The 23,690-nt window shown below is 36.1% G+C and overlaps 2 protein-coding genes and 1 long non-coding RNA gene across 3 annotated transcripts in view; 1 reads left to right on the top strand and 2 right to left on the bottom strand.

The window, feature by feature from the left end:
- LOC125646912 (uncharacterized) overlaps positions 1–23,690 on the bottom strand; it is a 324,296-nt gene that overhangs the window by 252,538 nt on the left and 48,068 nt on the right. Inside the window, exon 7 of the mRNA XM_056139838.1 lies at positions 9,898–9,927. Within this exon, the coding sequence (XP_055995813.1) occupies positions 9,898–9,927 (30 nt within the window). The remainder of the gene's footprint in view (positions 1–9,897; positions 9,928–23,690) is intronic.
- LOC130046828 (uncharacterized) lies at positions 519–5,883 on the bottom strand. The gene is made up of 2 exons (XR_008795838.1): positions 2,964–5,883; positions 519–2,103 (listed from the first exon to the last, which is right to left on the bottom strand). It is a non-coding gene; the product is annotated as an uncharacterized LOC130046828 (long non-coding RNA).
- LOC125646917 (uncharacterized) lies at positions 14,748–19,820 on the top strand. Its single transcript, XM_048873576.2, has 2 exons — positions 14,748–15,092; positions 15,214–19,820. The coding sequence occupies exons 1-2, from the start codon at positions 14,832–14,834 to the stop codon at positions 15,562–15,564; spliced, it is 612 nt and encodes a 203-aa protein (XP_048729533.2). The 5' UTR covers positions 14,748–14,831; the 3' UTR covers positions 15,565–19,820.

Raw genomic sequence — 23,690 nt, 5'->3', positions numbered from 1 at the left:
TCTAGATGCTTTCGCTGCATTTGAAGTGAAGAAACACCACATCGTCTAACCATCGATTTACAGGATTCGGCTGTCATCGATGCTTACTGTTCATGCACAGCTGGGTTAAATACGAAACGTTTACCGAGTTTTAAATAATTGTTTTGTTACGGAATTGACGATGTTTGTTGTTCAGTTGAAACTGAATAACTATATCATATATGCTGCGTTGACCGGTTTCATCTGCTTGCTTGCTTTTGCATCTTTTATTTTGCTATCATTTATGATTTACTTATGAAAAACAGTTAAGCATTATCAAGAATTTACATTGCAGCTCAAATACCATCTATGATCTGCATTAAATGTTCAACTTCAGTTATACTTGCATGAATATTGTAGATCTAGATATCTACACTGAGATATTTACATGCGTAATTTTTTAATGGTAATGGGTTAATTAGATCATTCCAAGTTTTTATTCCATATACACCCAAATATCCATTTCTATTAAAAAAAACAAAAACAAAAAAACAAGCAAATCAACAGAAAGAATGTGTACAATGTTTGATAGACATCACCATTTTGACAGTACAGTCAAGAATATGTTAAATGACACACAATAGAAAACTTGGATTATAAACAAGAATAGTATAAAGACTCGGACCAAAAAACAATTTCCTGTTCGTAAAACATCTGTTTTAATTAGTTACCCAACCCCTTGTACTATAGTACTTGTTGTCATTACATAGCAACACAATATGATAATTCCTTAAAGGAGTCATAATATTAAAATCGAAGTTTATCATAAATAGGACAATAAATTAAGTACCAATTTTTTTTTATTTTCAGCAAATAATTCACATCTGTTGAATAATCATTGTTCTTTAAGAATAAATGGTTTAATTTTCTTGGTTGTGAGCATTCACACATTTCAAAGGAAAATTTAAATAATCTACTAGTTTATATTCATCATAATGTAAGTTTTCCCAAAGTTGGACATAAATTTACTCTCTCATAAAATGTTTGATTATCATTTTGAATAACCTACTCACATTGTATACAAGTAGTACACAATGAATTCACATGCTCTCAATTTTCTCTTCAACCCTGGGTTTTGTCCAAGATTTAGTAGGGTACAAACTATCCAAACTTTATTGATGTCTCAATATTTATACATGTACTAACTGGTGGGAATACACTGACAGAGATACAGAGGTGCAGACATATTTCCCCTGGATCTTTGGATATCGTGAAACCTTTGTCTGCAAAATGAATTCCCCTTCCAGGATAATTCAACCCACCATCAAATAACAAGGTGTTTGTAAAATCCACTATTCTCTGTAACAGCAACATCTGACATAGATCCAGTAAATAATTCACTAACAAATATGATAATAATAATAGCCTTTATTTATCCAAGATAACACAAATTAGCATAAAGCTACATGTAGTCCCCTAAAGGATCACAAGCCACAAGTCCCCTATAGGTTGTAGCTGATCTGTAGTCAGAATGTATAATTTGTAACTGTAGTTTTAAAGAAGATTGTTTCTGTGATTTCCTTTCTGCACAATCAATGATAGCGATGGTTGTTGAGAATTGAGCTTTTATTCAGTTGTCATGTTGTTAATATCATTCCTATAGGACTATATTGAAACACAACCTAACACAACATAAGGTCAATTCAGGCACAGAATATATCGCCGATACACTGTGTTGAAATACAAAATCTTGATGCCAAATCCTTAATTTCAAAATTATGTCTCAGCCTCATCGGTGTTAATAACAACTGCGATTCTTTTGTCATATTTGCTATATCCCTCCTGTTTTACACACTGGGGAACTTGTTCAGATGTATATAAAAAAACTCTAAAATAGTACAAAATGTGGCATGTCTCAAATTGATATAGTATAAAAACAACCCTGGGTTTTTTTCTCTTGCTGTAGAATACTGTTAATGTCAAAAGGGTGGCCTGTTGGTGGGGTTAATTTTGGGCTTCCATTGATAACTGGAGTTACAGATGATGATTCAGTATGCTCTGTTGATGAAAGGCATTTTCTGCTGTTGTTATCTGGTCTTGTACATTATCTGACTTGTGCTGCTGTTACAGGTATATCCAATGAATCTATAAAGAAACAACAAATTTTTTTTTACCATTTGGAAGTAAAACATAGATGTTGAGAGGGGCCATGGAATTTTAAAAGGTGACCTGACCTATTACATGAAAGTTCCTATGCATACATTACACCCAACAATTTATTAGCTACTTATTTCAGTTTGCTCTAATTATTATGAAATCTAAATTCTAATTTAAAACCATTTATTACAAAATATATATGGACATAAATTCTATTGATATTTAAAAACTTTTACAACTGAATCAGTCTGATTACTGAAACTTTAGAACTGTATTTCCTGGTATGATCTATTGTAAGAATCATGGAACGAAAACCTTGAATATTTCGCTCTTACAGTCATGTTATATGTATGTTATGATGCATGGCTGAGCAGGGAAAATTTAAGACACCAGACCAGAAACTGCATATATATTGGTGTAAACATTAAATGAATTGACCCTAGATATGAAAAAAGTTTAGATAGGGGATTCTTTTTAATAGATAATATTATACTAAAAAAATAATATTGTGTAGCTCTTAGCACGGGTGCTTGGGTTCATGACCCCCCCTCCCCCCCTGAATAACCTAGCTACACGAATTGTTATATCCAATGGGGGTAATTTTTTAAAAGAGCTATTTTGGGGTATTCAAGCCATTGTTGACATGCATTAGTGGGATTTTTAACAAGAAATAATTTAAATCAAGTCGTGTAGGTTATTCGGGAGAAGGGGGGGGGGGGGGGTCCTGAACCCAAGCACCTGTAGCTCTTAGTACATTTATACACATGACATGGACATGTATTATTATCAGTCCCTTATTTAACTATTACTATTAACTAATACATAAGTGTCTGCTAAGTCTAACTTACTTTTAAACATACAAACGTTTGCCGGTCCATTCTGCTCTTACTGTGGGGCCTATCGCACGCCTTTATCCCACGTAAACATTAATCTTTTTGTGATTTTGGCTTTGGAAATGGGATAAACATCACTTCTAGTATCCTTTCTGGGTAACGTGAATCACTGTTGCATTTCCCCGAGGCACAAAATTCCACCAATTTTATGAGAACCCGAAGTAATCAGGCTAAAACATCTGTACCTCAAAACCTCCGACATCACAAGTTTTGACGGAGGTAATGGCGGACAATTCTTCCGCGATTCTGATTGGCTGTGCGGAGATGATAACCGCACCTCCCCAGACGACAGTGAGAGTGTGAATTATAGGCCTAACAGTCAATTCAAGAATATGTCAACAAAAATAACAATAAATTGATACGTGATCTATTATATCTATCACATTTGATGTGAAATCAGTAAGCACTTTTCCTTTCACATCGATTTCTGCGTCGCAGCGCCAACATCCTTATTTTGTCTATGTCAAGGGTTAAAGATGATATGCCATAATTGATCATGTGACTAAAATATCAAAAATTTTCGTCTAGATTTGCCCTGATGCACTACACGTCGGAGATAATGTAGTGGAGTGTAGAATATCTTAAATGCATGCACAGTGCAGTTGAGTGCTTAGGATTATCCTAAGGCACTCACTGTACGTAGTCTACAGTTGTACCACTCGGAGACGGATAACGTCGTCTCTGGTCGGGGTCCGTGTTACAACTGATTGCAGGGTGCCTGGGATACTGGGATGACCAGTACTCATCTATTGAACACAGGGTCAGATTACTGACCCCTGCTTAGTATTAAAATACACAGGTAATTTTAAGTTATAGCCTGTTTCTGACAACCCCGATATATTTAGTTATACTACATTCCTCCCCATTTTCAAGAATATCGGTTATTAGCTTAAATCGACATAAATGATGCTTTGATGAAATAATTAAAAATTTAGTACAGCCTATTTTAACAAGACATGTGTACAAAAAGCTTTTTCAAATCTTTTTCTTTTCCTTTCTGTTTACAATTTTGAGAAACAGGGACAAAAGAAATGTTGCCATATTGTAGAGGGTCCTGGTGACGGAGTTGGGTTAGTTGGACGTAATACACACGAACGTGATACACGTTCTATCTATTGGTGTTATATAAGCTCAATAAGTGAACATTTTGTTAATACTACTGTACTTAAAACAATGTTCAAGTTCATTACTAAGTGTAGCAAAAAAAAAAAAAAATTCAAAACATAATTCAGAGAGTATTGCAGCGTGTTTTCCGCTTACCGATATTCTGTGACGGAGTTTGGGTACTCGGGGATTTATGTATAAATAAGCATTAGCCTATATCTTGCTCCAATATTGTACACACATAAATGAATAACTGTTTAAGATATCCCGAGTTGATTATATTTTTTTCAAGAGAAATCCTAGTACGCGTTTCTTGAGAATTGTTTATATATCCTTTGGTTTAATTTTTTGCAGCCCCTCCCTCCCCAAAATCATGCATCAATTTTTTTTATTGGCTATTACAATTAAAAAACATTTACATCTTATTTCAAAAACGAGAAACATCTGTTCACTGGTATTAAACTGATGTACGTAACTGCAGTTACGTACATCCCAAGATGGTGGAAGAAGAAACAGTTAAATTAGAATAGCGTTGTTTTTGTCTTTTAAAAAGCGAAATGAAATACACTTCACGAAAGAGGATGTCTATTTATATCAATAGTTCACAATTATACCCAAAGTCTTCATGATACTGTCCCAAATTTGCTGCAATCGGTATTTGAAAAACGTAGATTGATGTACGTAACTTTCACAATATGATGTACGTAACTTTCCGATTTGAACATAAAAGATGTACGTAACTCAAAAGATCTCCATTAAACTTTTATTCATTTGTTCATTCAAAAAGCCCGATAGAATGCCTTCATCAATAAAAATCAAATGTTAAATAATGCTACCAACATGTCATCAAATCAAACTTTCAATTTAAACTCTTTTAGGAAGATTTAGGAATTTCAGTTTGAATAAAAAATTAAAAATGAAAAAATTCGCTTGCTCACCCGTTTTTGCCATAAAAAATCCAAAGAATCAAAAATTAAATTGACATAGCCTTAGTAATAAAAATATTTCAACATTAAACAGTGAAATTAGATATATTTCTGAATTTCACAATACCAATTTTCACAAAATCGAATGAAAATGGCTTTCAACAGATTTTTTTGTTGTTGAAAAAATGTAATTTTATATGAAAAAATATGAAAATTTCGACGTTTTACAACACCTATGTATGTCTGCATATACAAACGAGAACGCGTGAAATGATATTAAAATAATATATTGAAGGTAATTAATTGGTATTAATTGTACTCGGATAAAACAGACTCTGGAGCTCTGAAGATCACATGAAAAATTTCCAGGAGAGTTAATTTTAGCAGAGTAATTGAGTCTACGTAGTATTGCAGCAAAGGAATATCAAACAAATCATGTTTGTCAATGTATCCTAAAGAAATACCTGGTAAAAACATTCCCCAATATCTATGCACATTTTACCCCCCCCTCCCCCGCCCAAAAATAATAATAAAGAATTACTGAAAATTTACATAACCTGAAAAATATAAAACATCTTAAAATCAAGATCTTCTAAGCTTGTGAAACATTCATACAAGTTAATGATAATGATGTAAATTTCTCCTTTAAATTTTAACCCCTTCAAAATACCAAGAAAACCAACCCCAAAACATCAATTTTACCTACCCTCCTCCCCCCCCCCCCCTCCCTCTCCCCCGACAAAAATACTACGCTTTTGTTGAACCTCCAAAAGACACCAAAATTCAAAATTTGTCCTCCCAAGAATAGGCATAGTCTTTAAATGGTACAAAATTTGGAGTAATACCCCCCCCCCCCCCCCTTTCCCTGTGCAGTTACGTACATCAGTTTAATACCAGTGCTGTTGAGGCAAGAGGTGTAACATGTGATGAAAAGAGGTGTGTGTAAGGGGGATTCAAATCCAGAAAATACAAATAGATGGACTTAAATCACAGCTCAATGACGAGCAAATAAGTTTGACTAGAAAGAAATTTACTGATGATAAATTTTGCATTTGAGTAGTGTTGATAAAGGTGTGTTTCTGTTTGTAAGAGCGGATGTACATAACTTCACCTATGAAGGCTATCTATATGGTTAAATTGTACTCTTAAAATCACTAAAATTCAGGAGCTTCCGGGGGCTGGGCCCCCATTAGGGCTTTGCCCTGGACCCACTGGGGGCCTTAGGGCTTCTCTCAGACCGCCACCCTCTGGAAAAATTCCACCACCACCCCTAACCAGAATTCCTGGATCCGCCCCTGAATATCTTCGCGGCCTTTTGCACTGTTGATAATTTATTAAATGACGCTTCTACAATATACTACCCGAAAGTCTTAAACCACAGCACGCAAGCGAACTACGTTCCGGATCAAGAAAAGATAACTCATATTTTCGGAGTGGCCTATTCAAAGCCTTTATTTATTTATATCGAGCACAAGGTTGTCAAGATTTCTCCTTTATATCATAAAAAATTGTAATAAAGAAAATTATGACCTCATCTTGACCTGCTGAATATCAAATCAGCCATGTAATAATCTGTGTCGTGCTAATGCTCGACATACTCCGGCGGACGTTTCACTGTTTCTTGAGAACGATCGTAGATCGTAAACGTACGCATAAACGAGAAAGTAGCACGTGCATGTACGACCGTTTCATTAAAAGTTACCACTTGTGATTTACGACCAATATTGATCGTAACTTTACGAGTGATCTAGGGTTGTCGTTAATGCGATTTGGCTCCATATATATCAAGTAAAAAACTCAATACGTCTTCTCTAAATTGCCCTCGTTGACTGAGTCCCATTTAACGTAGTTCAATTTCATTAATATCTCCTTGATCAAAAGTCGATGCTTGCTCCGTCATGTTATCGAACTCGTAAAGCAGACGATACATACCGGGAACCGTGTAACGTACAATATGTCTACTTTTACCACAATCGGAGTCAAGTCAACTCGTACCCTGACCGACTCGTACCAGGTCAACTCGTACCAAATAGGTCAACTCGTACCAATAGGTCAACTCGTACCAATAGGTCAACTCGTACCCCAATCTATCATACAGAGTTGTCGATCCTTACAGTGCTCACAATTGTGAGCACTGTAAGGATCGACAACTCTGTATGAGAGATTGCTCGTACCCAAAAGGCAAAAGTCAACTCGTACCCAAGAGTCTGGTTACGAGTTGACTCCTCCTCTTCAATATGATGACAACTCGTACCTAAGCGATATGTCACTTATATGCGCATAGATATATTGCATAATGGGCAGATTCTTGGGTACGAGTTGACTTTTGCCTTTTGGGTACGAGTTGACCTAATTGATACGAGTTGACCTAATTGGTACGAGTTCACCTGGGTACGAGTCGGTCAGGGTACGAGTTGACTAGAAATCCGGATCACGCGCTCGTCCTTTTCCGCAACCGGTAAGAAGACTCGGGCGTGGATCGGCGCAAGAATTGCATCAAATCGATGCATTTCTTCACCGGAAGTGCACCTGTGGATGAGGTTAAAAGGCCAGAACCGAATCCCAGTGTAATGTGTTATTTATATTTTCACCAGATTCAGTTTTGGTATCATTAACGTCTTATCCTGTGGATTACTGTTGAACCCGAAGAGATACAGCCAGAAAGAAAGATTGAAACAGAACCAATGGAAACTAATGTGAAGTTTACGAACCAAAGTATCAAACACAAGATGTTTAATTTGCTGATTTAATAAGATCATGAATTGTCGTTGTTATATACATACCACACTCCCTGTTGTAAGTATGTACCTATACATGGTATTGTAAATTTACATGTAAATGTGCGTTAATGACCCTTTGCCACCAGGTGCGGGGGGGGGGGGGGTATTTAAAGTACGTGTGTTCTTTCCATTCTCTACACATTTTAAAATTGTTTTACCGCTTCTGAACAAATTCTTAAAATTTTTATTTTAACAATAAAAAAAGGTATTTTCTTCCGATTTTGGGGGGTGTTATCTTAGCTGTATCAATCATTCTAATTCTTAAATTCTTTTCCGTTCCGTTCCGCGTACGTCCATTAAATTCAAAGTCCAGTTTACCAAATCATTAACGCCATGTCGAATATCACTTTAAATGTATATTATATATATACATGTAGTGGACACATTTAGGATATTCTTTGTTATAAATGACATTTACCATATATACCATTTGAAAACAACGAAATAAACGGACAATACAATTCTTAAAACAAACGTAAAGTCAGTACAAGTACACACGGTGCGGTTGTATTATAAAACACTTTAAAAATAATTTTGTGCATTCTTTTTGTTTTGCAAATTGACAAGAAACACGGTTTCTCTGCATAGTAAATAGGCGATTTCATTGGTAAAACCTAGGAGCTTCCCGGGACTTCGCCCCCTGGCGGCCCCCAGATCTCTTGCCGTACATTGCGTACACTTCATTTTCGTTCTGTTTGTAGTTTTATTTCTCTTAGCCTTAACCTTATGACACAGTACTGTTGTACTTGTCAAAATACGCAGGTTTACACAGATCTATGATTAAATACCTTTGAAAGTCTGAATAGAGACGTGACTCACTTGATTCGTGCATTGCCAAGTAACGGTGGATGGTAAACACCGATAATAAAATAAAATTATAATTCTGGTTAATTAAAACAGGTGAAATAATGTATGAATTGTATCATAAATACTGTATGCAATAATTTAAGAGCGTTTTTAAAAGATGGAAAATAAGATTTTATAAATTCGGACCATAGAACTTTGTATAAATAGCACATTGTTGTGGGATTTAAATAACGTGAATAAAGGAATTGAAAGCCGTATCAATTCGGGTAATAATTCTACAGTTTTAAGACTAATGGTAACCATTCAAAACTTGCATGACTTCCAATATCCATGGGGAAAAGGACTGTACACTTACTGGAGATACATCAGTGTTTGATTTTTACCAAAACGTATAAGGAATAAATCAATTTTTCTTTGAAAAGAGGAATGGTAAATAGGGATCACACGCTACGGCTAAAGTGGGGAGGTCCTTTACCGGCAATTCAATGCTAACATTCCTTACTCAAATCACGTGTACGACATCGCATACCATAACTGCATGACACAACATTGCATGTAACTACATCTGTACATGATACAAACAAGTCAGCAGAGAAATTAAGTGGGGGGACACCCCCCTCCCCCAAGATTTTCAATTTTAAGGTAAATTGTGGTATCTCGGTTTAAAAAAGTACAAACGATAAAATTAACAATAACATTTTCCACTCTCGTAGAAATAACTGACAGAATTGTTTTGATTTATTGAATTACCTTTATTGGGAGAACTTACATTTTGTTCAAAAACCCTTAAAATTTGCGTTATTTTATCAATTTCACTCTATTGAAAATGACAGAAAATAGTAAAAATTACTACACAGGTGACATATTTAGAGCCCTATAAAACCTGCAAATAATCCAGGGGCTTCGCCCATACATGATAGACATTGCATTCGAAATATTTCATATAAAGCACAGAAATAGCAATGAACTTTTAAATGAACATAACTGCCCTAAGTGATGAAATATTTATTACAAAATTAAAGCACAGCAAATTTCACTCTTTTTGGATACCCACTTCCGCCCCTACCCGGGGTTGAACTCACGACCTGCGGAACCAAATCTCCTAGCGGCATACAACCTGCGCACTAGACCGCTCGATCATCTAGACAAGTCAAAAAACTTGCTTTCGATGACGATGGAATTCTCGCCATATATATATAATATATATACATATAGATATAGATATATATATATATGCAATGTACATGATAAAATGGTTAACAAGATGCCTACCTGTGGTGGTGGATTCTGTCGTGGTTGCAGCTACAAGAAATGAATTCAATATTTCTCAGAATTTATCATCGGATCGTTCATCAATGAATTTAAAACTTAATACAATATAAGTATACATGATATAAAATAATGTATCAATATTAATATATATATATAGTTAAAATAGAATCTCTCTGGGTACGAGTTAGCTTTACTATTTGTCAACGTAATTGAGTTAACTCGTTCCATTTGAGAATAATTAAGTCTATTTTTATCACTTCGTACATTTTGGATCAGTTCTTTGGACGAATAATACGTTTGTAGACTAGTGTAGTTGTAGTGCTAGATGTATTTATATGTAGTTTTTGTTTTTATTCTCTGTTGATATTGACCATATTATGTAATTCTTTTCGATTTTCCTGAAGAAGGGACGGGTCGTCCCGAAAATTTGAAAATCTGGTTGTTCGTGTCGTTGATCATTTTAGTGCTTTATATATACAATATATATATATATATATATATATATATATATATATATATAAGAAATGAATTCAATATTTCTCAGAATTTATCATCGGATCGTCGATCAGTGAATTTAAAATAATACAATATACGTATATACATGATATAAAATAATTACATCATTTGATGTAGCACAGGTTGTCCCGTTTTAGTCATTGCTCAGTAATGATCAGATTAACCTAATACAAAATAGGCCATTTGACAAAAATGTCAAACATTTCAGACAAAAAATGAATAATAACATAGCGCTTCCAAATAAGAAAAAAATAAAACCAAAGGAGACACGGTAATTGTATAGAAGTGCGGTACGTTGTTTAACTTTGATATATTGTCTTCATATCAAAATGCGATTGATGACATTCTTTTCATACAAAGTACAATAGTTCTTGCACCGTTCTCTTAGACACGAGAGGGTAAGAAAATGTTAATGGAAATAAAAAAGAATTTCTTGATCGAGTCAGGGTTGTGATTTTTTTGCGGGGAGGGGGGGGGGGGAATTAAAAATCGAATTGGAAATCAGACATTCACTTGTTTACGAATGTCTCCAATAACGACTGGCATAATTACTTAGTATAAAATAAGAACAGAACTACTGATTCTCAAAATATGATGGTAACTCATCAGCTCAAAGCTCGGGTTTTTACGAGGATCTTGTATGGATCTTGCATATCATGTCTTCTTTTTTTTCCTGAGTATCAGATGCAATGTATATGGTTACATGTCACGAGTGTATAAACTATTTAATATTCTATACTACTACAGTCCTAAAGCTCTTATACTCGTATGTTTTATTTTCTACAACCAAAAATTGGCAACTGTACATGACTCTGGCCACAAAACAATATATGGGAAGTTTAATACGCACTAATAAAATTCAACATTATTCAAAGTACATGCACCTGTAAAATTTGATTCAACATAGGAATTTGCTACTGGAATACATATAACTCAAACTGTTTAACGGTTATTTACCTCGTTTGGCCTTAAAGTTTTTCTTCCAAAACTTTGCAAAGTTCACAACGGTTTTTCGTAAAAGGCACCATGCCTTTGTAAACAACTTTCATTCAGAAAAACATACAAGTTCTCGTTAGCAGCCTTGACTATCAAAACACAGGTATTGCATGCTGTATTCGGCGTGTTTGTTGAGAGTCTTATTCACAAACTAAACAGTGTCCAGGTTGGAAGCTTATTTCAAACTCGGAACATGGTAATAAACAGAGATTTGACATGAAACATTTATAAAAACTAGAAGCATGTTTCAATTAAAAAAAGAAAATCTAGATGGAAAAGGAATATGGAAAAAAAATATGTCCGTGAGGGAGTCGAATCCGGTCATTTTAAAAATAGAAAACATCTTTATATGAGTCGATGACCTTATCCACTGAAACACGCAGTAGACCATACATTACTGAGGAAAATTAATGTACAGGTGAAGTTGAAAATAATGCTAGTGAAGTCATTTTGATTTTTTTAAATTTACAAAAAAATGCCCTCGTGAAACAAAATTTCAAAGCGACAGTTTTTTAGAGGAAAACTCGAAGAACATGCTCATGCTAAATTTATTTTGTTTCATGGAGGCAGTTTTTCTGGAATTCGGGGATACCCCTCCATTTTAACGCTAAAAATCATATAAATCGCTTATTGCTTGATTTAAACTCGAAATATTTTGGCTAATTTTGTCAACACACGTCTTTTAAACTTATTTTCAAAAATATATTGAATCAAGACATGTATATGTTCCAATTGGTTTTGTCATATATTTGAATAACTTGAATTTTTTCGATCTTTCATGCAACACCTCTAGGGAAATTAACATGATACATGCACCACCTTGTATTTGAAACTGTATTTGTGAGTAGTTAGCTGGGAATCTGTCATTGGCCTCTCATTTACAAGCACAAGCTGGGTTAAATTTTACTCGCCAATCGAAGGAGGTGGACTTTTCAAGTCCAGAGTCCAGAAGTGTCAATCCGACATACCTATAGATGTACATCGTGTCGGCACTTTCATCGCTGAATGTACTACATTGATATTGAACGAGCAACCTCTGATATTTCATTATACGTGTAAATCTGACTGTATTAAAACTCGGGTTTCTAAGTTAAGGTTCAGATCTACAGTAAACGAGATCCTGAAGAAATTCCGTTAAGCAATATACATGTATGATATGTACTAATTTCAGTCATAAAACACGTGAAATCCTGGAAAGGGGTAGTTAGAATAATCTAACTGTGTCTGGAGACTGGTTCTCCGTAGGAAATTGAATCACTTTAACGATAAAGCATTCTATCGTGGGGGGGGGGGGGGGGGGGGGGGGGGGGGGGGGTGGGGGGTGGGGGGTCCTCAACTATTTACAACATTATTTTTCTACTATTTATTTCCACGTGTATGAAGAAAACCTATGCATTGTGACTTTTTTTTTATTAACGTTCAGATACATGTATTATTTGCTGTAAAATTATAAAGCAAAGGGGGGGGGGGGGGTGCAAGAGGGAAAATCAAATCATATCTATAATGATTGATTCTAAAAGGTGAATGTCAAAATACATAAAGTCCCTAAAAGGTGAATGTCAAAATACATAAAGTCCCTAAGTCCGTCAATTTCGGGAAACCCTGCGCAGTTTTTAAAGGAATGTGATTGTGACGTCATTTTTTTCCATGCTGAAAATCTACAATGAAATGCCGATAAATTATAGGCCTAACAGTCAATTCAAGAATATGTTAAAAAAAACAACAACAATAAATTGATACGTGATCTATTATATCTATCACATTTGATGTGAAATCAGTAGCACTTTCCCTTTCACGTCGATTCCTGCGTCGCAGCGCCAACATCCTTATTTTCACCTGACAGGCACTTTTATGAAGGTCTATGTCAAGGGTTAAAGATGATCTGCCATATTTATTAATGTGGGTAAAATATTTAAATTTTCGTCTAGATTTGCCCCGATGCACTACACGTCGGAGATAATGTTAGAGCGACATTATTACATGTAAATAAAAATACGTTTTATTAACGCTATTTATTTCTGTTGTTGATACTTTTCTTAGAATACAATTTAATACTTTTTCAAATCTTAAAAATTGTTTTCTCTGTTTACAAGTTTGAGAAACAGGGACAAAAGAAATGTTGCCATACTGTAGAGGGCCCTGGTCACGGAGTTGGGTTAGTTGGGTGTAATACACACGAATGTGATACACGTTCTATTTATTGGTGTTATATAAGCTCAATAAGTGAACATTTTGTTAATAGTATTGTACTTAAAACAATGTTCAAGTTCATTACTAAGTGTAGCAAACAACCCCCCCCCCCAAAAAAAAATAAATCAAAATATAATTCAGAGAGTATTGCAGCGTGTTTTCCGCTTACTGATGTTTGGGTACTCGGAGATATACAGCTATATGTATAAATAAGCATTAGCCTATGTATTGCTCTAATGTTGTACACACATACATGAATAACTGTTTAAGATATCCCGAGTTGATCATATTTTTTTAAGAGAAATCCTAGTATGCGAGAATTGTTTATATATCCCTTGGTTTAATATTTTGCAGCCCCTCCCTCCCCAAAATCATGCATTATTTTTTTTGTTGGCTATTACAATTAAAAAAAAATTCTACATTTCAAAAACGATAAACATCTGTTGAGGCAAGAGGTGTAACATGTGATGAAAAGAGGTATGTGTAAGGGGGATTCACGAGAATTGACACTTTCTGAAGAAGCGTGCTACTGAGTGCACGCGGTTTTTCTGCAGCAGCTTCGAGCGTGAGTATATTTTCCTTTCTTTTGGTCAGTTTTGGGAAAGTGTAATGTTAGTAGCCAGGAGGTGCGGCCGGAGGCTACATTTATTCTAGTTAGTCCGGTGGAGGCTATTAATAGTTGTTGAATCACTTATTTGAACTTCTGCGGGAGCTCAAGTTTTGTGTCGGCCATTGACAGTGAGTCATGGGCAGGATAAAGTGAATGTGTGTCACCATGGTATTGATATATGTTTAGTATTCCTATGTACTCGTGCAGCATGGTGAGCTGAATATAGTAATTGTATTATATACTACGTTTTGTAGTTGAATTGCAGTTACTTTTTCTTCGACAATAAGATGCAAAGGTCACGGAACAGGGCCTACTATATAGGCCTATATAGGGTGCCTATAAATATATCATTTCGTGAGGTTGAAATATTTGATAACTACATCTTGTTATTTGTTTTCAGCAGAATATATTAATTTTACTAGTTTTACTGTTTTATGATGATGAATTTCATTGAACATTTAATTTTCATTGCACGATGCTTTGACACGCACGTTTGGTGGCAGGGTGAAGGTCATCCTAGCCAGAGTTGATAAGGTGCAGCTTGGCTAGAGTCCAAGTGATCAGAGCACGCCGGAGCGTTTTCATTGTTTGATTTACATTTTAATGTATCATATTACAGGAAATGGCCGTGATACTAAAAGAAAAACACTCCTTTCTGGGAAAGAGCATCATGCCTGTGATGATGGAACTTAAAGTCGTACCCACGCCTACTCAGTTCGCCAGGCTGAAAAAAGACCATCCACTGGAGCGCTATAAGTTAGAAGAACTACAGCATGAATTCAAAAAGTTAACAGGAGAGGAGTTGACTAATGTTTTGGCTCTGGCAGGAAAACCAGCCAATGCAGAGAATGCAATCCACGCCTTGTATTTAGCAATTCTTCAGGTATGCTAAAACAATGAGGTATAGTTCATTCAGATACATTCGGGTGTATTTTCATATTTTATAGGATGTATACGCATGACATAAATGAAATGGGTATATAAATCTATTCTATATATTCCAGGCGAATAATGTGGGTGCTCCAAAAGGAAGCTTGTTGAAAGAGATACAGGACAGACCTAGTTCAGAGCCCATTCAGCTGGTATCAGGGATGACAGTCACCCCTCCACAGTCTCGGGAAACAGGATCGTTGGAGAGTAGAATGAAAAAACTTGAAGAGAATCTAGCCACTCAACACAAGCAAAGTGTGGATGATGCCTTAAGGAATGTAAGAACAATAACTGCTAGACCAAAACTAGTCTCCCCTGAGGTTCTCATCGCAGCTCTAGAGGCCCTTGTTGATAGTGCTTCCGTGGGAAACCACCCTGACAAAGATTTTTTCAAAAAATCACTAATTGCTTGTCGGCAACATTAAGAGCACCCTGATCTATGTGCACTATGTTTGAAATTGTTGGGGTCCAGTGATGATAGGAAAATTGCTTCGAGCGTGGCAGAATGGATGAAATCATGTAGTAAGAAAGTATGAAAGATAAAGAAAATAAGGATGAGAAAGAAAAGCCTGTAAACTTTGTACCTTATTCCCCTCTTGTTCCCCAGGGTTACCCTTTGTATACCCTCCTTTTCTCCCATTTGGTAGCCCAGTAGCCCCATCTATGGGTCATGGATATTTGGTAACACCAGTAAGTATGCAGGGGATTCTGTAAGGAATCGCGTCATGTTCGTGGTTGCCCTAAATTTACTGGCAAAAAAGATTAGATTTGATGGTATTGGGATATTAGTATTTACTTCCTATTGTTTAGCATTACTCATTTCATTTTAAGTGTTCTTCCAGCAGGTAGCTTTTCACATTTTAGTCCTTAGTCTAATTGGGGTAATTCTATTTACCACACATCTGGTTTCTGTCACAGGGGTACTAACCCGTAGTGGCTTACTAAGTCACGTGTGGCAGGGACTGGGAGTGTTTTCCTCTTCAACTTATTTAAATTCCTCTGACTGTTGAGATCTCTTTATTGTATTATAGCATAACCTCATTGAAGTTAAGAGACAAAAAAATTTTTGCCCTGACATCCCACAGTGGGAATTGGAGATGGAATATGATCCTACCAGCTTGGAGGAAAACTCCAGACAAGTTAAGTGGGTGTCATACAGAGGAAAACCTCTCGAGTCCCTGTCCATGTGTGCAAGTGCTCAAGATGTTACAATGGGAAAGGCTTTCAAACTCGGTGACCTAGCTTTCAGGGACCCTGATTTTTACGTGGCTGGTAACTTACATAGGCATTTAGCAGAATGGGAATAGTTAGGGGCCAGTGAAGAAGTTTTGGGGTGGCTGAAATATGGGGGTAGATGTGAATGATTATTTCAAACATTTCAAGGGAAAGCATATGACAACAATTTACCCCTACCTATCTTCTTACGTAATGCTTCCATATGTAAGGGATTTAAAGATTTCATTATCAAGTTCTTGTCAGAGAGGGTTGAAAATGGGTCTTTGTCAGTGTGGGGAAAGGTGGGGGAAGTAGAGCCGCCTTTTTGGTAATGCCCCTCACGGTAGAGGCATCAAAACCCAGGCTCTGCCACGACGAGCGTTACCTAAACCTGTGGATCAAAGATCTACCATTTGTAATGAATACTTTAAAAGATGTACCTAGAATTGTACCTCATGGATCTTGTATGACTACAATTGATGATAAATCAGGATATAATCATATCCTTTTGTCAGAAAACTCTAGGAGGTACTTCGGAGTACAGTTTGCCGGATGGTATTTTGTATACAACACCCTTCCTTTTGGCTTTAAAGCAAGCGCATTCATATATCACACTACAAGTTACATTAGAAGTCTTGGTATACCATGTTTACAGTACATAGATGATAGATTGATCGGAACATTATCTCTAAAGGGTTTTTCAAACCAAAAATTGACAGAAAGAGCGCTCTACATTGTCTGCCAAACCTTAATCAAATTAGGATATTTTGTAGGTTTGAAAAAGTCGCTATTCCAACCTAGTCATTCTTTGAAGTTTTTAGGGTTAGTGATAGACTCGGTAAGACAGACATTTTTGATTCCGAAAGAGAAAAAGGTTACCTTTACAGCTTTGAGAAACGGCATTCTTGAAAAACAAGACATACATCTACTCACTCTGCAAAAATTTGCGGGAAAATGTATCTCGTTTATGCTTGCGGCGAGTCCCTGCAGCAAAACTTTTTATCCGTGAAGTCAACAAAGCTATAAGTTTGGCAAGTAAGAATAGTAAATCTATTCGAATCTCAAAAGATCTGAGATGAAATAAAGTATTGGGAATTCTTAGACAATTGGGAGGGTTGTGTCCCTTGGAGACAGGAACAACACCTTCAAATAAAGTTGGCTACTGATGCCTCAAGTTTTCGTCGGGGAGGGATTATTGGAAATGAGAAAACACTGGGAGATTTTTAGGGAGAATGACAAGCATCCTATTCACTTAAAAGAAGCAGACAATCAATCTTATGAGGCAGGATTTAGAAAACCATAGGGTTGATGTATACGTTGACAATCAGGCTGTTGTTGCTGCTTGGGAAGGTGAAGGTTGTAAATGCTCAGAACTTAATAAATTTGTAAAAATGATTTTTGGAATTACCAGAGAGAAGAATATTGATCTAAAGGTACAATATATTCCATCTATCCACAACCCTGCTGATGCAGAGTCTAGAAAACTATCACTCCAAGACTGCAAGTTGTCTCCTGATATCTGGGATATTGTTCAAAAAGAATTTGGGCCACATTCAGTGGACCTCATAGCCTTGGACTCTAATGCTATGCTAGATAAAGAGGGGACATTATTGCGTCACTTCACCCCTTACCCAATGGCTCAGTCAGATGGTGTAAATTTGTTTTCCCAAAACATTAGCTCGGAAATGTCACCATATGTGTTTCCTTCTTTTTGTTTGATAGCACCAGTTTTGAAATTTTTAGGAGAACAAAAACCTCCGTCTTGTACGCTTCTTTATCCTTGCCCAACAACTCTACCAAATTGGTGGCCCACTCTTAAATTCTTAATCAAGGTTATATTACTAGGTAGAAAGGGAGAATAACATGTAATTTTAGGCCCCACCAAAACGGGGTTTCTCCTCGGTCGCTCTCACATGATTTGTACGCAGCTAAGCTTGTTTTTCATTAATTTCAGGAACATACAGGCGTTCTGTACTGGCGCGTGCCGACCGTCCCATGTCCTCTATGCTCATACTAAAATGATGTGATTTCAAAATTCTGCCTGAAGTGTGGCTCTAAAATTCAAGTTTTTTTCAGATCCTCTATTACAGAATTCGGTTGTTAACTTGGAAGATTTTTCAATCAATGAAAGGTTAAATTACTTGGATAATCACATTGATAACTCTGCTTATAACAAAAAGAAATGTGCCTTAGAGACTGAATTTGTAAAATCTTTGGGTTGTCGTTCAGAATTGGGTTTCATATCCTCCTCTCCAGAGGATATCTGTAAATTTCTTATCAAGAAAGATTCTAATGGTAGAACCCAAATTCACGTAATCGACTGTTCATTTTTAGACATATCTGGAATATTTGATTGTGGTTACCCAAAGCGCTTAGCAGCAGGTATTGTTCAGCCCTTGGTAGGTCAGCTTAGGGCAATATTTGAAACCAAGGGAAAAGGGAAAACGTACGATGAGATCAGGCAACAGGGCAATCCTGCATGTAGTTTGAAGGTTAAAAGATATCTAAAAACTATTCAGCAGGAACAGGCGATAGCACGAACTCCAGTAAAACAAGCAAACCTATATATTTTTTTTTATAAATTGCGGAAATTAGCAGAATACATTGACTCGCATGTATTAACAAAAGAAAACAGTCTTGCAACACGCTTTATTTTGCTAAGAGACTAAGCCTTTTTCAAAGCTTAGTTCTTTGGGGGAGATAGGGCAGGAGAATTAGGTAGGTGTGTCTCTCAAGAAATTAAAAGGATACAGAATGATGAAGGGTTTTTGTTTACTCATACTGTGGGAAAAACTCTGAGCAATGGAAAAACTAACGAGTTTTATATAATGAGAATGGATGAAAAGGTGGTGTGCCCTGTTGCTGGTCTAGAAAAATATGTACAGGAAGCTTTATCAATGGGTATTGATCTTTCAGCAGGATATCTTTTTAGACCACTCGATCGCTCCAATAAATATGGTTTAGACACGCACGTCACCACCCCTCTTATGCATAACCGCCTCAAGTATTATTTAGGATTATTGGGAATAGATGAAAGGGAAACAATTCATGAGATAAGAGGGGGGTGCGCAGTGACTATGTCAGTTTTGGGTTGTGGGAATAACAAAGATGTGATGGACCATGTAGGTTGGTTCTCTGAGAAAAGTCTTGAAAGGTATTCAAGATTAGGCAAAATTACCAAATTAGGAGTGTCAGGTAATATGAAGAGGCAAATAACCTCAAACTCTGATAATGTTGCGAATATTTTCAAAACTCTGGGTGACCCTTATGCCCTTCCAAATACCTTTTAAACTGGTTGAAAGCTGTATGCATGTATGAAAAGTTAAATTGTATGGACTTGATGCTCACTGTATATTTATTTACTATATGACAACTGATTTGTTATGTATGTTCAGTTATAATCAGTAAAGTCTTGTATATCTTATGTTTGTTGGATATCTTGAATAAAACATATTCATGTAATTAACTTACTTTTCACTTGTATTTATATAGATTGATCTATGTGCTTACAGTAGATCTTGTATATGAATTATTGAGTTTTGGATTAGTATTAGGATTAGTTTTGGGTATTTGTATGAATTGTGTAATTTTATATAGAGAATAGTTTCACCAAATATTGTTTTGTTAAGAAATACCATGCAAATACTTCAATCCAAAACTCAATCATTCGTGTTATCAAGAGTGTGAGATAGCTTAAGATAAATTTATTTCTCTCATATCTACGTATGTAAGATACAGATATTCTATGAAAGAAAGGTATGAAAGATATTTCTATCTTTCATATCACGTGACGTTTATCTTTCATATCCCATGACGTAATAATCAATACACAACTAGCCTGCAACTTACCTCGATTGGCGTCTGCAAAGCTCGTGTACAAAAAAATGACAGATTGTAATGTCCCTGATAATCTCCAGGTGTATGTGACCGGACACAAAAATACACATTCCTTGAACAATTACTGCACACTCAACAACAGTCACAAATTCCTCATACAAATGCTGTCGAGTACATCTATGTCATCTGGTGCATTATGCCAGTTCATAGAAACCCAGCCCACACGATCAATTAGTACTACAGAGCTGCCAACCCTCACGATTTTGGCGTAAGTACTACTAGGTCTACCTTCACATTCACTCTGTCAACGTCTACTGTCCGTGTCTCAGGTGAAATAAGTGCCTTCAAAGTCCATGAGACTCTCGTCCTTGCACGAAAACGAAAGTCTAGTCATGCCCATATTCACCAACAAAAACCACTTGGAATCTCTCTTCACACACTCGTCATTAAATAACTGCTCAATTAATATCAATATCAATGCTCCTCTAAGACAAAAAGAAACCCCGTGCAGTTGTGGATTCATATTCTGATTAGGTCTGTCAAAATGTTTCGCGCTGATGGACTGTCGAGTTACGTTACGCATCACCCTGATTATTGATTTATTCAAAGAGGAATAACTCTAATACAATTCACTTATACACTCATCGGTCGATTATTTTGTCGGCAACGTAGTTGCCAAAATGAAGGTCATTTGAAAAATTAATTAATTGGAAAATTCTCAAAATGACGTCGCTAGGCACAAGGAAAACGGAAAACTCTAGAAATATGAGAGAGAAATGCTCTCTTATGAGTTGCCATGAAATATTAAGGTGATTCCACCCTCGGGGTTGCAAAAAAGCGGTAAAACCCTCGGCAAAGCCTCGGGTTTCAAAGCTTTTTTGCAACCCTCGGGTGGAATCACCTTATATTTCATGGCTACTAATAAGAGAATCTTATAATCTTAAGTGAGATCACGCGCGAGATTACGAGAATTGACACTTTCTGAAGAAGCGCTGTAGAGGATGAGCACAATATTTCTGAAATGCAATCTTGCTAATGGCAATCGGCCAAATCTAGCCATTGACTGTGCTGATTTACCCACCCACCCCACCCTGTATGACAAATCTTGCATTCTGGATAACTTGATATCATGCAAATACTTCAATCCAAAACTCAATCATTCGAGTTATCAAGAGTGTTGAGATAGTAGCGACAGGGGGAGAATTTTAAAAACAATATATTTTCAACATTTTGATCAATATTCCACTTAATTTAAATGTGCTGATTTCAAAATTAATAAGTATTTTAAAATATCTCTTTTCCCTGAATCACAATTGACAGGCAAACACGAGTACCCTCACATATTTGCATGAAGTTATTTTTCTGACTTGTGTAAATATTTGACCTCAAGTAATATTAGGAAAATAGACTAAACAGAAATGAACTTGATGCCTAATCTACCTTTTTGGGGTGTGTAAAATGTGAATATGACGTTATTTTATTGAAAATAAGTATCGATATTGCTTCAAAACGCTAATAAACATACCAACCCTCGGTCATTTTAGCTACCGGACGAGGAAAATGATAGTATTTTTGTATAAAAATCTACACAAATATCATTGCTTCAATTACATATGTGTATCTTAATTGTTCTTTATCAATATCCTTGATAGAAAAGATTATAAGATTGTACCAAAGCTACTAGTGAGGGCAAAACAAAGCAGTTATACATGCTGTAAAGTAGCATGTCAGTTGGTTCTGTGCCTTGCGAAAGATCATTTTCTGCAATGAGACGTCTTTAGAATTGGAACAAAGATGGGCTGGTCGGTCTTAAATTGCTATGTTATTTACCCCAACCCCTCGGCCATCCTAAAAACCTTTGTTTATGCCGCGAGCGCCACCTACTGACGGTACAGTATCAATTTGCAAGGTGAAGTACAAAATCTAGGATAATTATATATTTTTTAAAAATAAACATGACAATTTGATAACAGGAAACTTCATTGAATCACATATATCGGCGATTTATTGCGGACAATGAAGTACACATGATTTATTTTCCCTTTGTTTTCATTTACAAATATTAGAGTTATCGTTCTTGTAAATTCTACACAACAGGTTGAAAAAATTATTTTACCACATTCTCCCGACATATACGAATTACCTCAGTGTTATTTAAAGAAAAGGGAAGTTCGAATTATTTAAAAATCACCGTAAAATCTGCGTATATGGCCGATTTCTGGTCCTCCTACTTATTTTCTCACTTCAAAATACCGACAAAATGTCATTTCGTACCACGTGCTTTCTATATCACCATATACGTAAACTTTGAACTCCTTACTTTCGTTTCACGTTAATACTTTCGCATTTAAACCTCGGGCTTGATCATATAAAACGGTGAAAAGTACCTAGCGCAGTGAGGTCAACTTTTTGTGATTGCGGGAAATGTTGCCGCCAGCGCCACCTACCGACGGTCCCCATTGCTAGCTCAGATAGCTTAAGATAAATTTACTTCTACCAGTCAGTGTTCTACGTCATCAACTTTACTATTCTGCCACGTCATCACTAGGCCTATGTGTGTTGTTTCTTTAAATCAATAAATGGTTGTGTTTATTTTTGGTAGTATCAAACGCATCGCCGCAAACCACGGAATATTGTTTCATTCTATTTGTTAGATAGAATGAAACAATAATCCATGGTTTGCAACGATGCATCAAACGAATATATTTCGTTTACAATGCCTGTGTGGAAATTCCCATTCTATAAATAGCACTAAAATTAGACGGGGGAGACACATTCCAGGGAAAAGTACATGTAGTCCCGAGTGCTTAGTGCAGATGAACTCCGGACGAAATTTTTTTTTACTAAGAAATCAAACGAATTTTTTAAGTAAAACTACCTCAACAGAAAGAAGAGTTCTAAAAAGTCAGGTAAATCGCAATCGTAAGTGCTACGACTACAACAGCTTTCGTGAAACGCTTGTATCTGTGCACGTCAATTTTTCAGTGAAAGTGATCGTAAACATAATCATACGTTTACGATCGGTTAGCCCCCAGTAGTGGTTATTGATCATGACCCTAGTTGGTCAGATACCGAAAGAAAGCAGAAGGAACAAGAGGCCCATGGGCCACATCGCTCACCTGAGTCACCTTGGTCCATATCAGAAGATTTTCCATATCTATTTGCATGTAAAACCGTAGTCCCTATTATGGCCCCAAACCTACCCCTGGAGGCCATGGTTTTTGCAAACTTGAATCTACACTATGTCAGAAAGCTTTCATGTAAATATGAACTTCTTTGGCCCAATGGTTCTTGAGAAGAAGATTTTTAAAGATTTTCCCTATATATTTGTATGTAAAACTTTGATCCCCTATTGTGGCCCCATCCTACTCCAGGGGGGCATGATTTCAACAAACCTGAATCTGCACTATATCAGAAAGCTTTCATATAAATCTCAGCTTTTCTGGCTTAGTGGTTCTGGGAAGAAGATTTTTAAAGATTTTTCCTATATATTTGTATG

The sequence above is a fragment of the Ostrea edulis genome, chromosome 6 (genome assembly GCF_947568905.1).
Source record: "Ostrea edulis chromosome 6, xbOstEdul1.1, whole genome shotgun sequence".
NCBI classification, from domain to species: domain Eukaryota; kingdom Metazoa; phylum Mollusca; class Bivalvia; order Ostreida; family Ostreidae; genus Ostrea; species Ostrea edulis.
Note: the sequence above shows the minus strand (reverse complement) of the source record. Positions and strands in the feature narration are given on the sequence as shown.

What these genes read in the sequence shown, in the direction of transcription:
- LOC125646917 (XM_048873576.2), top strand. Translation starts at nt 14,832, where the DNA reads ATGGCCGTGATACTAAAAGAAAAACACTCCTTTCTGGGAAAGAGCATC. An exon ending in TGTATTTAGCAATTCTTCAG is followed by an intron (nt 15,093 to 15,213) that starts GTATGCTAAAAC and finishes TATATATTCCAG; the next exon opens with GCGAATAATGTGGGTGCTCC.